The sequence below is a fragment of the Squalius cephalus genome, assembly GCF_949319135.1.
Source record: "Squalius cephalus genome assembly, chromosome: 2".
NCBI lineage: Eukaryota > Metazoa > Chordata > Actinopteri > Cypriniformes > Leuciscidae > Squalius > Squalius cephalus.
In genome coordinates, this window is record NC_137123.1 from 1815689 (window position 1) to 1830433 (window position 14745).

General features: G+C 43.7%; 1 protein-coding gene across 2 annotated transcripts in view; it reads left to right on the forward strand.

Moving 5' to 3' along the window:
- LOC307154392 (cytochrome P450 3A30-like) overlaps window positions 1-14745 on the forward strand; it is a 41901-nt gene that overhangs the window by 18086 nt on the left and 9070 nt on the right. Inside the window, exons 12-13 of one of the 2 annotated variants that reach the window (XM_079864307.1) lie at window positions 13470-13632; window positions 13716-14149. The exons of the other annotated variant lie outside the window; for it this stretch is intronic. Coding sequence (XP_079720433.1) covers window positions 13470-13632; window positions 13716-13820 — 268 coding nt within the window. The 3' untranslated portion in view covers window positions 13821-14149. Of the gene's footprint in view, window positions 1-13469; window positions 13633-13715; window positions 14150-14745 lie in introns of those variants that run through there. 2 annotated transcript variants of the gene reach the window in all.

A 14745-nucleotide genomic window follows, 5' to 3' on the forward strand; every position in this document is an offset into this window, starting at 1 on the left:
AGAAGAAGCGCCGCTCACAGCGACCACCGGAGACCACCGAGGCGCACAGAAGCTCGCCGGAGCCTTTCCCTCGAGCTTCTCCCTCGCCTTCCCCGCCCCCCCTCTCGGCCGCGCAGCCGCCGGCCCTTGCCAGCGCCGCCGCCGCTTCAGGTGTGGCCAGCGTGTATATATTCAGCGCTCGTAGGCTAAAATTCTGGTTTTCGCAGTCTGAAGCGCAAAAGCTCGTGGCGCGACACGGCAGGTTACGCAATACTCGTTCCCTCTTCTAGAGAGAACCGAGGTTACATTAGTAACCGAGTACGTTCTCTTACGAGAGGTCTCTCGTATTGCGTAAGGTATAGCTTACGCATCGGGAACCCTTTGTCAACGCCGTGTGCGCCTTGGTCCTGTCCTTGGTCCTCGCTTCACGCTCTGTCAGTCCCCGTTGCCACGGTTACTGCAGACACTCATTTCGCAGCCAACGAGCCGGTGAACTCACCCTCTCGCCTGCACACAACCGCCGTTTTCACGGCGACCCAGAGAACGCGCGGCCGGGCAATGGGAAGGAATGAGCTCATTATCCGCTTCCTCAGAGGAGCTAGACGGATGAATCCCCCGCGGCCCCCCTCGGTTCCCTCGTGGGATCTGTCCTTGGTCCTAGCGGCCCTAAAGGCTTTTCCCTTTGAACCGCTTGAATCCGCGGAACTAAAATATCTGTCGCTTAAAACCGTTTTTCTGATCGCTCTGTCTTCAGTCAAACGAGTGGGTGATTTGCACGCGCTATCCGTTAGCCCTGCATGTCTTGAGTTCGGGCCGAATGACTCGAAAGTCATTCTCAGACCGAGACACAGTTACATCCCCAAAGCAATTGGAACCCCGTTTAGGGCACAAATTATTCCCCTCTCGGCTCTGCCAGCATCCGATAGTGGGGACAGTGATAACCTCCTATGCCCTGTCCGGGCGCTGAGAGTTTACATCACGCGCTCCGCCGCTTTCAGGCGTTCAGAGCAGCTCTTTGTTTCCTTCGGCGGGCGCACCAAGGGTCTCGCCGCCTCGAAGCAGAGCTTGTCCAGGTGGATAGTGGACGCGATAGCAGCAGCTTATGCCTCCAAACACCTGCAGTGCCCTCTGGGCATCAGAGCCCACTCCACGAGAGGCATGGCCTCGTCGTGGGCCTGGTCCAGCGGAATTTCTATTCACGATATTTGTATGGCGGCGGGCTGGGCCTCCCCGTCAACATTCGTGAGGTTTTATAACCTGGAAGTTCCTGCCCTACAGGCAAAAATACTGTCAGTATAAGTGATGTGTATGCTCTGCCCATTTCTTGTGTGCAGACTACGTTCATATGCTGACGCTATTCTGGTACTATACTCAGGGTGAAGTGTTTTACTCAGACCGGTTGAACCACTCTGTTTCCTATTTCCCGTTACGCGCTGTTGTCGGTGCTGGCCCGCGCTGCTGGCCGCCCGTACTATTCTCTGTCGCGCGGGAATTTTTTCCCTTCATGTGAGACCGACTATGTCGTTTTTCTCCTACCCGTATGAGTGCTTATGTACTGTATGGGCTCGCTCTGCCGGCCCTACTGTTTGTACTGTTATATGTTTATAGACCGGCCGCGCCGCTCTATTTCATATGCTGCATGAAGTGTCTGTACTGCGCTGGCCCGTCTCCCCGACCGGCCACATTTCCCAGCAGAGTGTTTTCCCCGGTTTCCCTGGGATTCATGAGCTGGATGCTCGGCGCACACGGCGTTGACAAAGGGTTCCCGATGCGTAAGCTATACCTTACGCAATACGAGAGACCTCTCGTAAGAGAACGTACTCGGTTACTAATGTAACCTCGGTTCTCTCTAGAAGAGGGAACGAGTATTGCGTAACCTGCCGTGTCGCGCCACGAGCTTTTGCGCTTCAGACTGCGAAAACCAGAATTTTAGCCTACGAGCGCTGAATATATACACGCTGGCCACACCCATTCTGACGGTTAGAAGGGTGTGGAGGGCGCGAAGCGCCCTCATTGGTTGCCGCGTTCAGAGCGCTCACCGATAGGCTTAAGCAGTTGCCGCCGAGTAGCCAATGAGCACGCTTATACAGCCTGCCTAGGTCTGTCGGCTGCTGCACTGCGTTGACAATGTATACAAAATTAAGGATAATTTTTTGGCTTCAGATCTCGAAGAAAGAAGACTTTCCCGATGCGTAAGCTATACCTTACGCAATACTCGTTCCCTCTTCTAGAGAGAACCGAGGTTACATTAAGTACGTTTTAAGGAATAGGAGTTGAACAAAAACATATTCAAGGGCGTGCAAAGATGGGTGGTGTCTATGATCATATGTAGTGGGCCAGTCTGGGCCAAAATGCCAGGGCCGAATTTTTGTCCCAGTCCAGCCCTGCTAGGAACCCAAGGTTGGTTCTTTAGAGAGAGAGAAAGAGAGAGATTTTTATTTTGAAGAAAATCTATTTTTTACAAAATCACATCAATTCTTTTTTTTTTCTTTTCTTTTTTACTTACAAAATGGAGTAAAAAACAAAAAAATAATTCCTAAAAACATCACGACTACACCATTTCAATTCAAACGTAGCAAGATCACACATATCTTTATAAAATCTAAAATCAATCAAAATTCTTGCTCTAAGTAGAGACTTAAAAACAACAATAACATCAACATTGCTTTTTTGTTCTATTTTGCTCTTTCTACTCATGTAGATCACCATTTTTGCCTGCCCAAGAATAAAATTCAACAATTGAAACATAACACGCTTTTTTTGTACATATTTAAAGCCAAAAATAAAAGATACAGGACAAAACACTCATTAAACTTATTACACAATTCTTTCACCATTACAAACAAAGTGTTAAGTCTGAGGCATTGCATAAAAGCATGAAACACAGTCTCTTTTTGAGAACAAAACGGACAACCTGAGTTATTCTTAGAATCCAAAATTGAAACAAAAGAATTCACCGCAATAGCCCCATGAAGGATTCTCCACTGCATTCTCCCCTGTTCTTTTTGATAATGGTGGCTTGTACAAAACTCTCCATTCGGGTCTTACCTCATCACCTACTTTTAAAACAGAATGCCAAGGGGTATCGACTTTCTTATCAAGTGTCTTTTTGTTGAGCACACACATTTTATACAACTCTTTCCCCACACATGAAAAAAAATCAACAGACAAAAACTTATTTTGTTGAAAGAAACACCCTGAATACTCTTCAACATTTGGTTGAATCAACAAACATGGAAAATGATCTTCAATGTCAGGGACATTAGTCCCTAAACAGAAGTCCTCTAACATCATTGTTTCTTCATCCGTAAAAACTTCTTTTAACTAAGTCACAAAACGAGTCACTGAACGAACAGATCTGAAGCCCAATTTTACAGTAGCAGCTTCTACATTTTTAAAATGAGGTCCAGTTAAGCCCAGTAATTGTTTTAAAACAAAAATTCCTGAGTTTTGTAATGTCTTAGTGAATCCTGGTAAAAAATAATAATAATTTAATGCAGAAAGATCCAGTCTTGCATTAAAAATCAAGGGTTCATTCAGCAACCAAAAAATGGAAAGAAAATTTTCAGTCCTTTGAATATGAAACAAACTCGACAAGTTCTAAAGATCCAAGCACTTAGGGTCCATTAAAAAAGAGATTTATCTATACCAAGGTTTCCAACAGTCCTTAGTAAAACACAACTGATCGCCCTCCAACTGACATTCATAGGTCCATCAAGAAGTCTTTGTAAAAAATGCAGCCGGAAAGCTGCAATCCTGCACTGGAGATGAACCAATCCTTGGCCCCCTTCTTCTTTGGGCAAAAATAAAATACTCTGAGGAACCCAATGAAGCTTGTCCCAAAAAAAATTCAACAAAGACCGCTTGAATCTCGGCCATTAATTTCACTGGAGGATCAATACAAACCAGTCTGTGCCATAAGAGTGAAGCGACCAAATTATTTACAATAAGTGTTCTTCCCCTATAAGACAGGTTGGGTAGAATTCACTTCCATTTGTCTAAACGACCTTTCACTTTTTGTTATAAACCATCCCAATTTTTTTGTAATACATTATCATCTCCTAAAAAAACTCCAAGATATTTCAAACCCCACCTATTCCAACACAGACCTTCAGGAAGAATTGGTTTCCCTTCATTCCAATCCCCTAATAAAAACACCTCACTTTTTGTCCAATTTACTTTTGCTGAAGACCATTTTCCAAAGTCCTCTATCAATCTAGATAAAACATGTATGTCACTTTGTTTATTAATCATTATTATAAGGTCGTCTGCATAAGCTGATATGCAAAACTTAGCATCACAAAGTGGTACCCTAAAACCATCTAAATTCTTCCTGATTGTTTGTAGAAATGGTTTAATAACAAGAGAATATAACATTCCTGATAATGACCAACCTTGTCTAATACCTCTACTGACCTCGAATGGAGCACATAAGCCACCATTAAACTTAATAACACTCTCAATGTCACTATAAAGAATTTTAATCATGTTTGAAAACTTTTCATTAAAACCAAAAGCCTCTAAAACGTCCCATAAATGAGCATGCTCAACCCGATCGAAAGCCTTCTCTTGGTCTAAAGACAGCAAACCACAATTGATATTAAATAATTTGGAAACCTGTATAATATCTCGAATTAAAGAAATATTGTCAAAAATTGACCTGGGGTGCGTTTCCCGAAAGCATCGTTGGCCAACTATGGTCGCAAGTTCCGTCGTTACCAATAGAGTTCAATGGACATTGCGATGAACTTGCGACCATAGTTGGCCAACGATGCTTTCGGGAAACGCACCCCTGTTTGGTACGCAATAAGATTGATCTAGATGGATCACCTGTCCTATTACTTTAGTCAATCTATTAGCTAAAGTTATAGAAAGGAATTTATAATCACTGCACAGAAGTTATACTGACCTCCAGTTCTTAATCTCAGTGAGATCTCCTTTTTTCGGAAGAAGAGTAACCACTGCCCTTCGGCAGCTCAACGGCAGCCCACCCTTCAGCAGGCTGTCATTGAACACCTCCAGCAGGACAACTCCCATCTCTGACCAAAAAGCTTTCAGAAAATCCACTGGAAGCCCATCCACACTTGGAGCTTTCCCAGACTCCATATCTTGGAGTGCTTTATAGAGCTCTCCCAGAGTTAGGCCACATTCCAGTTCTTCTTTGGACTCTTCAGAGATCTTGGGTTTTTCTTTCTTTTCTTATGCAGTCCATCGATTTCGAAGATGACGTCACTTCTGGGATGCTTTGTTGGAGTGTTGAGGCAGCCGCTGCTGTCTGCGGTGCCATTGAAGGTGGCTGTAAAGCCCAATCCGGGAGCCACATGTCCTGCCACAGTCGGGGCATGTGAGTGTTGAATCTGAGGATGGGTGTAGTTGTGGCTGGACGCATTGGTGTCTGCGCTGACGTAGCACAATTCTGTGTTGGGCGCGCTGTGATTCGATCAGTTGGGCCCCCAGACCACATGCCTAGCTCCAAGCCTGGCGGTCGGCAGCTGTTGCTTCCAGGACTCCAGGGTTGATGCTGCAGCTTTTCAGGGTCGACTTGAGGTGGTCCTTGTAGCGACGCTTCTGACCCCCAGGTCTCCTGTTGGCTGCGTATATCTGCCCATAGAGGACCTGCCGGGGTAGGCGGTGGGAGGGCATGCGGATAACGTGTCCAACCCATCGTAGTTGCCGCCTAGCAAGGGTTGCCTCCATGCTGCTGGAGTTGGTGCGCTGTAGGATGTCCGCATGGGGGATTTTGTCTTTCCATGTGACACCTAGTATGCGCTGGAGGCATCTGATGTGAAAGCCCTCGAGACACCGAATATGCCTGCGGTAGGGAGTCCAAGCTTCTGCACTGAACAGCAGGGTGGAAACGCAGACTGCCTGGTAAACGGCCGCTTTGGTGAAGGTACGGAGATCTTTATTAACAAATACTCGAGATCGAAGTCTACCAAAGGCAGAGGAGGCGAGGTTTATGCGTGCCTGGATCTCGTTGTCTATGAGGCAGGTGGGTGTTAGGATGCTTCCAAGGTAACAGAAGTGCTGAACAACCTTTACTGGTGTACCATGGATGTAGAATTCAGGAGGTGTAGGGGTGGGGGCCTTGGTCTGTGCAATGATCTCAGTCTTTTTGATGTTGACTTGTAGGCCACAAGCTTGGTAGACTGCGCATACAACATCCAGTGTGTGTTGCATTGCGGTAGGACTGTGGGCTAGGAGGGCACAGTCATCAGCGTATTGCAGTTCATGAATTGTGGTGGTGGTGGTCTTGGTGATGGCTTGCAGGCGGCGAAGGTTAAAGAGGTTCCCGTCCAGACGAAACTGTAGGCAAACACCATCGTCGGGGCTGAGGGAATTGCGGGAGAGGAGGGTGACTGCTGCCAGGAAGAGATTGAAGATCACTGGAGCCAGTACACACCCCTGTTTCACTCCTACCTGCACAGGAAAGGAGGGGGATTGCGATGTACCCACAATCACACGAGCCTGCATGCCTTCATGAAACTGTTGTAGGATTTCCAGAAACCTTGGTGGCACCCCAAACTTCTCCAGAATGACCCAAAGGACTTGGCGATCAATGGTGTCAAAAGCCTTTGCCAGGTCGATGAAGGCAATGAACAGGTCTTTGTTCTGTTCTCTAGCCTTCTCCTGCAATTGGCGTAGTACAAAGATCATGTCGGAGGTGGACCGATCCTTCCTAAAGCCGCACTGTGACTCAGGAAGGATTCTCTCTGTGATGTGCTTGGTAAGACGAAACAGCATGACCTTTGTTAATACTTTCCCTGCCACAGAGAGCAGGGATATGCCACGACTGTTTCCACAGATGGACTTATCACCCTTTTTCTTGTGGATGGTAACAATGTGTGAGTCTTTCCAGCCTTGTGGAACAGTTTTTTGTGCCCATATTATCTGGATAAGTTGGTGGAGATTTTTGGTGAGCAGATACCCGCCTTTCTTTAGAGCCTCTGCAGATATTCCATCAGGACCAGCAGACTTATTGTCCTTGAGGCTTCGTATTGCTGCCAGGACTTCTGAGAACCTGGGAGGGTCATCAAGCTCATGCACTGGTGGGAGCTCTGGAAGGCGCTGCAGGACAGTGGGGTCAGTCGGATTGTTTTGGTTAAGAAGGGTGTTGAAATGTTCAGCCCAACGCTCAAGAATTTCTTGTTTGTCCTTGTGCAGAATTGTTCCATCTGTAGATCTGATAGGGGTGATTCTGCGTTTTTGGGGTCCATATAGTGATTTTATTGCATCGTAAAAAGCTTGAGAGTTGTTGGTGTCCGCATAACCTTGGATTTCATGGGCTTTCCTAAGCCACCAGTCATTCTCCATTATGCGAAGCCGTCGTTGAACCTCAGCACGGATATTACTCCAGTGTGAGCGTAAAGAGGGAGATTGTGGATTGAAGAGGTGGGCAGAGAGGGCTTTACGCTTCTCCTCCAGAAGGTTGAGTATTTCGGGGGAGCTGTCGTCAAACCAGTCCTGGTGACGTTTGGAGGTGAAACCAATTGTGTCGGAAGCGGCTTGTTGTATAGCTGAGCTAAGGTTAGCCCATGCGCTTTCAGCTGTATTGTGTAGGGGTTGAGTGAGAGCGGAGGAAAGGTTATTAGCCAAGCAGCGACGGTACGATGCAGTGATGTCTGGGGATTTTAGGGCTCGAGAGTTGAGCCGTCTTGAGGGTTGGTGCCTGGTATGTTGAGGTCGGATCTTTAGGTGTATCTTGGATCTGATCAGCCGATGATCTGTCCAGCACTCCGCCCCACGCATTGCTCGGGTGATGGAGATTTCATGTAGATCTTGTTGCCGGGTTATAATGTAGTCCAGTAGGTGCCAGTGTTTTGATCTGGGGTGCATCCATGATGCTTTGTATTTATTTTTCATTTGGAAAGTTGTGTTGGTTATGACCAGTTTGTGCTCAGAGCAAAGGGAGAGGAGTCGCAGGCCGTTCCTGTTCATGTTGCCTAATCCATGTTTCCCGATTACCCCAGGCCAGAGCATGTTGCTGGTGCCTACTCTGGCACTGAAGTCTCCCAAAAGCACAAGTTTATCAGTGTGAGGAACTTTGTGGAGAGCTCTGTCAAGAGACTCGTAAAAGGCGTCTTTGATGCTTTCTTCAGCATCCAGAGTTGGTGCATAAGCGCTTATCAAGGTTGCATAGCGACCCTTCGCAAGGGGAATGCGCCAAGTCATCAGCCGCTCACTGATTCCCACAGGAGACTCTGGGATGTTCTGTAGCAGTCTGCTTTTAATGGCAAAACCTACTCCATGTAGACGGCGGGTATCTTCTGGAAGGCCCCTCCAAAAGAAGGTGTATCCTTGCCCAACTTCTATTAGCGAGTCCTCTCCTGCGAGCCGGGTCTCACTCAAAGCTGCAATGTCGATGTTGTATTTGTTAAGCTCGCTCGCAACCAGGGCAGTGTGCCTGCGGGGTCGGTCAGTTCCAATCTGCACATCAAGAAGTGTGCGTACGTTCCATGTAGCCAAAATTAATAGTTTCGATTTATATTTTCGACCGCGTAATGGGATGCCTTGACGACAGCGGTGGGCCGCCCAGGAGTGTGGGGAACAGGCAATGTTTGGGTCACCTTTTCTAGACCCTCCCCCCGACTGGGGGTGAGCAGTGCGGACCCTGAAGAGGGCTGCTCAGTCACACAAGAAGCTGCCGAAGGTGGACGCTGTTCCAACCCATCCACACAACGACCATCACGCTTGTGCCGCCTCCGTGCAGGGCTCAGGCTAGAGGCTGCCAGTCCGATCCAAGACCTGCCTCCGTCACATTTACCCTGTCGCCGAAGGGCTTGTACGGTGAAGTGATAGCATACGCAGAGAGTGGATTAATGTGAAGAGAGGGGTGCGAAGACCCTATCTCCACAGCTTCACTCCAGAATCCAATATCCAGTGGCAGGAGATGAACTCTAGACAACCAGATGGATGGTGGAGTTGCAGGGGGCTGCCAGGTCTCTGTCTGTTGAGCCTGCCTATCGCGTGTCCCCAACGCGGCCTTGTCTTGAGGAGACGAGATGCTCACGGAAGACTACCCACAGAGCAGTGGAGGCAGCAGTCTTAGTTGATGGCGGACTGTACTCGCCATGTCGAGGAGTATCATTGGCATAAATGGAGTTTTTGCAGCGGATCTAGTGATGCCACTCAACTAGTCCCTCCATACCTGATAGACCTCCGCTGTTGGTCCACGACTACTTATTCGTCTGGGGACCACCAAATGGAGCCCCCAGCTTATTTCGTAGCTTACCTTCATATCTGAAGGGTTGTCCATTATCCGCCACCGATGGACGTGGTTGGTAGCAGTCAGCTCTGCCCCAACGATCTTGGGTAGATCCTTTAAGAAAGGAGATTTTTCCCCCTTTTCCGGTTCAAGTTCACTTTTGTACAGGGACTGATAAAACCTCCTTGTTACCTCACTGTAAAACCCAACAAGTTAAGCTAATTCATTTCATTTGAGGAAACCGATTGCCTTAATTCAATTAAGTTTATTAACTCAAACAATTTAAGCATAAAAAAATATTTGATTTGTGTCCAAGTAACTCAATAACTTATTGTTAAAATAACTTGGGTAAATAAAGTTAATAGTACTAAGTCCATTCAATTAATATAACTCAAATCTATGAAGTACACTGTAAACCTGAATAAGTTGGCAGAACAATCACTTGCCTCAAATTTTTTTAAGTTCTTAAACTCAAAGTACATTAATTCATACAATTAATTTATAACATTCATTTAATCTCAATGAGAACACTTTTATTAGTATAAACTTAACTTTTAAAAGCTACTCTGCTAACATACTAATTTGCTAACATATTAGCAATAGTATGTTATACAGAAGCAGTTGAGCGCAACAATATATAGGGATTATTTGCTCTCAAATCAAGCTGCATGCACCACTTGTCACCATGATGGTAATTATCCTACGCTGTAAAAAAAAGTCAAATGACTGGCAGCTGCGGCTGCCAAACAAAAACCATAAAATTTAAGTAAAATATTCTAATTTAAATAAACTGAAAAACACTGTTCTTTTACAGGTATTTCCTGAATTATCACGATCATATACCTTCATTGTAAAAAAATCGTTAAAAAAGGGTCAAATGACTGGCAGCTGCCAAACAAAAACCATAAAATTAAAGTAAAATATGCAAATTTAAATAAAGTGTAAAAAACTTTCAAATAAATTTGATGTCACCATGATTGAGATCAGTGTCTGCTTTAGTTGGGCTCATGACCCTTGAGATTCAACTTTAGTTTTCTCTGGCTGCTTTAACTGTGTATTTGATACACATTTGTTATAGCAATAAATGCAAGAGAAAATGTCAGATGTTCTTGATCAGTTAATGGTGATGTTATAATCATCCTATGGTGATCTGGTTCACTGATTTGTCAGTCAAGTTAGAGTGTGTAATATGTAGATGGCTAAGCTTTATACAAAGTCTATAGTGCCATAACTTTTCACATGACCTTTGAAATATTGTGGCATCAGTATTATAACGATCTGAAATTTGAATAAATATATATTATACAGAAAAAGTTTTGAGCTGGTTAATTTTTTTTGTACTATAGAGACATCAAGAATCAACATATGAATCTCAACAATGGTGACATTGCCTTTGTACAAACTTCTAACAAAGCCTTTTTGTGACTTTATTGTAGTTCAGAGTTGATCAGATTTTTTTTTCATTGTCACCATTGTTGCGATGCATACGCTGATTCTTGATGTCTGAGTGAGTCTATATGATCCTGTCAAAACATTTTCTGTATAATGACTTCATAAAATCTGAGTATCACAGCACTGCAGGATCGTCTATAGCAGTTTTATCATGCAAAATTAACAACTAATATTTATCGCCTTAATCAGATATTACACTTCAGATGGTATCAATAAAGCAGGACACTACATGATGACTATTATCACTAATAAGTGACCAACATCATCTGATCTGAGTTTCTCTTAGATTCCTACCATAACTAATATGCGTCAGAGACACACAGTTAAAGCAGCCAGAGAAAAACTTAAGTTAAACACTAAAAGGTCAAGAGCCCAACTAAAACAAACACTGATCTCCATCATGGTGACATCAAACTTTTTTCTTTTCAATAAAACTTCAACTTCTAAACCTCTGTTAATTCTCAATAAGAATGTTAGTATGAAAGAAATAAAGTATGGATTGTAATAAGTGAAGATGCTGAGATCCTGAGAGATCTGGTAGTGTTTAATGTTCTGTTGGGGTTTAAAGTGTTTCTGTATGGTGTGTTTCGTGTGTCACCGTTGTGTTGAAGAGTAGAGCCTGAGCTTCAGTCCAGGATGAGCAAAGAAACACTGATGACATGCTGCATGTTGCTTTAAATGTGACAGTAACTGTGTAGTTGCGGATGCAGTGACGTATAGTCACAGCAAATCATGCGTGTAGTTAACTGCATGTTTTTCAGTAAAAAAAAAATCAGAAAATAAATGTGAAATAACTGTGTTTCTGTTAAAAAAGATTAATGAAGATTTCTGTAAAAGTATTTTGCACTTATTTAAATTAGGATATTTTACATTAATTTTACGTTTTTTGTTTGGCAGCCGTAGCTGACAGTCATTGACCCTTTTTTTAAGACCCTTTTTTTATTTTTTACAGTGTAAAGCCAACATTAACAGACATTCTTCTAAATTAGCATAACAAAACATTAATCACTACTAAATCTCACATTTAACATTAATCTTACACACACACACACACACACACAAAAAAAACATTATATTACACTTAATTTTAGCATTTACTCTCCCTTTCGAGTGCCATCGGCAAAGCATGCTGGGAAATAGACATCCCAGCTGTTTCAGTTAAACTTAAAGCTACACTGTGTGATTTTTACCCCCATCTAGCGGTGAAATTGTATATGACTACCCAGTGAATATAACTTTCTGTTCCTCTCAATTCCGAGCGCGTTTTAACTCCTACGGTGGCCGTATTATTCCAAGATTACTTCCAGTTATCGACTTCATCCATGACAATAATAAACAATACGTCTAAAATGAATAAAACTACAGGACAGATGTCAGGAGGTAAACATCACCCTTGGAATCGGCTATCCCAGCATAATCAGATTAGGCTAACGTTACAATGTGTACAAAGTAAAAGCAATTAAAAATAACTAAAATTTACAGTGTCCTTTTTTTATATAGCTTAAAAAATTGCGCCTTTAAAACTATTCATTACCTGTGATCCGTCGCAGCACAGATTTATGTTACAAGGTAAACACAACTTTTTCACCATTGACGCGAGGATGAAGTTATACTAGAGGTCGTTCTGGCGTTATGCACAACCATGCTATGGTTAGACAAGCAACTAAAACTTCGAATTTAACGTTACACAAATGAATTACAACAGGCTGAATTACCTGTCGAGAAGAAAGCAGGCAACCTCGGCGTCCGTTTTAAAATCTTTTCTCCTCATGAGCTCTTTCCATCTGAGAAAAGTTACTCCAATATTGACTATGGTCTTGCTGATTTGTCTGTCGCGTTGACGTTTTAATTCTCTCTTTCAAATGTGAGTACGCGCGCACACACACACACACACACACACCACACTATCAAATCTGCCGGCACTCGCGAGCTCGCGAGTAATCTCCCCCTCGCATTCGTCACGGTGTCACTGAATGAAAAACGCAAAAGGCGAAGCTTGAATTTACAGGCATGTCCCTCTTTGGCTAATGTAGTTTCAAGATGGAGGGGCAACATGGCGACCGGCATTCGAACCCCTCACCCGTATGTACTTTCAATGGCAGATTATAAACTTAAGAGAATACTTTATTACTTGAAAGAAGTAAATATACATTAATGAGCACATATATTTTTGAAAGAACTAAGTGTTTTTTGCTAAGAATCAACTAAAAAAGTTACACAGTGTAGCTTTAAGTTTGTCTAAATTAAAATAAATAATTTTATAAAACTCAAAACAATGAAACAGTTCAGTTTACTTAAAATATATCAGTTCTGTGAACTTGAAAGAAAAAGAAAGTGCTAAATACTCAAACAAGTTAATTGGACTGAACTAATTAGTTGAATTTAAGTTTGTCCTACTCAAACCAATGAATGATTTTGAGTGTTAGGTTTTACAGTGCTCACGCATCTGCCTGGGATTAGTTAACAAAGTACCATCCTCAGAACGTAGAGCATGGATTAAACGTTTTTGCCCATTTTTCTTCTCATGACTAAAGAAATATTTGGAAGGTGCATCCATTTGATCAATATTTAAAAAAATGAACACAAACTAATGCTCCTTGTGCTTTATGCTCTAACAGTAATTAATTTCAGCTTTTTTCTTTAAAGGGGTTTCCAAAAAATTACTATCACTTGAGGTTTCCAAATGGTCCTTGTGGTAGAAAATGGAGGTGGAAAACAGTAAAGCAAATGTCTTTGTTAGTTTAAAATATCTTGGATTATTTTCAATCCTACAAGAGTAATTGTCTGTATAAATACTTCAACCCAACATGTCTCTTTCCTGCCTTATTAATAGGTTCACTAAAGGAAACAAGGAGACCATTGACCCCTACATGTACATGCCCTTCGGCCTCGGTCCCAGGAACTGCATCGGGATGCGATTTGCTCAGGTGACCATGAAGCTGGCGATCGTGGAGATCCTCCAGAGGTTCGACGTCTCAGTGTGTGCAGAGACACAGGTGAGCAGACGGATTGGGGTCTGGTAACAGGAGGACGTTAGTTCATTCGTTCACTCACACTGACCTTCTCTTGCTCTTCATAGGTTCCTCTGGAGCTCGGCCTAAGCGGTCTACTGATTCCCAAAGACCCCATCAAGCTCAAACTCAAGCCTCGGACAGATTCAGACGTTTGTAACAACAACAAATAGTAACATAGCTCGTCCGCTGCACACTCTTTCAGTCCGAGGAGAAGGTTTGATGGGTCTTTTAAAATAAAAGAATAGACGCAGTCTCTAGTCTTCAGTGAAGAGGAGGATTCGACTCTGAGGTTCTCAGGGCCTTTTGGACTCGGACTGAGAGGTTTAGTAACTTTACTTCAGTAGTGAATGTCAGACGAATTCTGTTGTTCCCTGAGACTCGTGTTTAAGGGTTTTACTTTGATGATTGAGAAAACGCCAGAAATGAGATTAACCTGTTAAGAAATTATATGGAAATGAAAAAGTTTATCAAAGAAATAAAGTCTGCAGAAATGTATCTGATGTGTGTGTCGTGTCTATTAAAAACAATCACTGAACCAATTCACTTTAAACAGAGTTTGAAAAGACTCACAGAAACTCACTCACAACATCAAACTCACCAACTGTAACAATGTTTGTGCCTGTAAAGGGTTTTCTGCACAACACAAGGGTTAAAACACTCCTCCTCATGTTGTCTGATTTGTGCTGTAACACATGCTGATGTTGGATGGATGGCGCTTCAACTGCAGCTGGACTAGGAGACCAGGATCACGACGGGCTGCAGCACCTGACTGTAGCAACAGCAGCAAACACACACCTTTGATCTGAGAGGAGGTGGAGTCTTTATTAAGCCCCACCCCTTTGTCATCTGATATACGCTGTTCTGAGTTCCCGTCAACTTTACGAACCACCGCTTCCTCCACAGCATCCATCTCCTCAGCATCAGTCTCCATGGCAACAGTCTGATTGACAGCTGTGCTTGTGGAGGCATGATCCATGGCGACGGTCTGATTGACATCTGTGCTCGTGGAGACAGGATCCATGGCGACGGTCTGATTGACAGCTGTGCTCGTGGAGACAGGATCCATGGCGACGGTCTGATTGACATCTGTGCTTG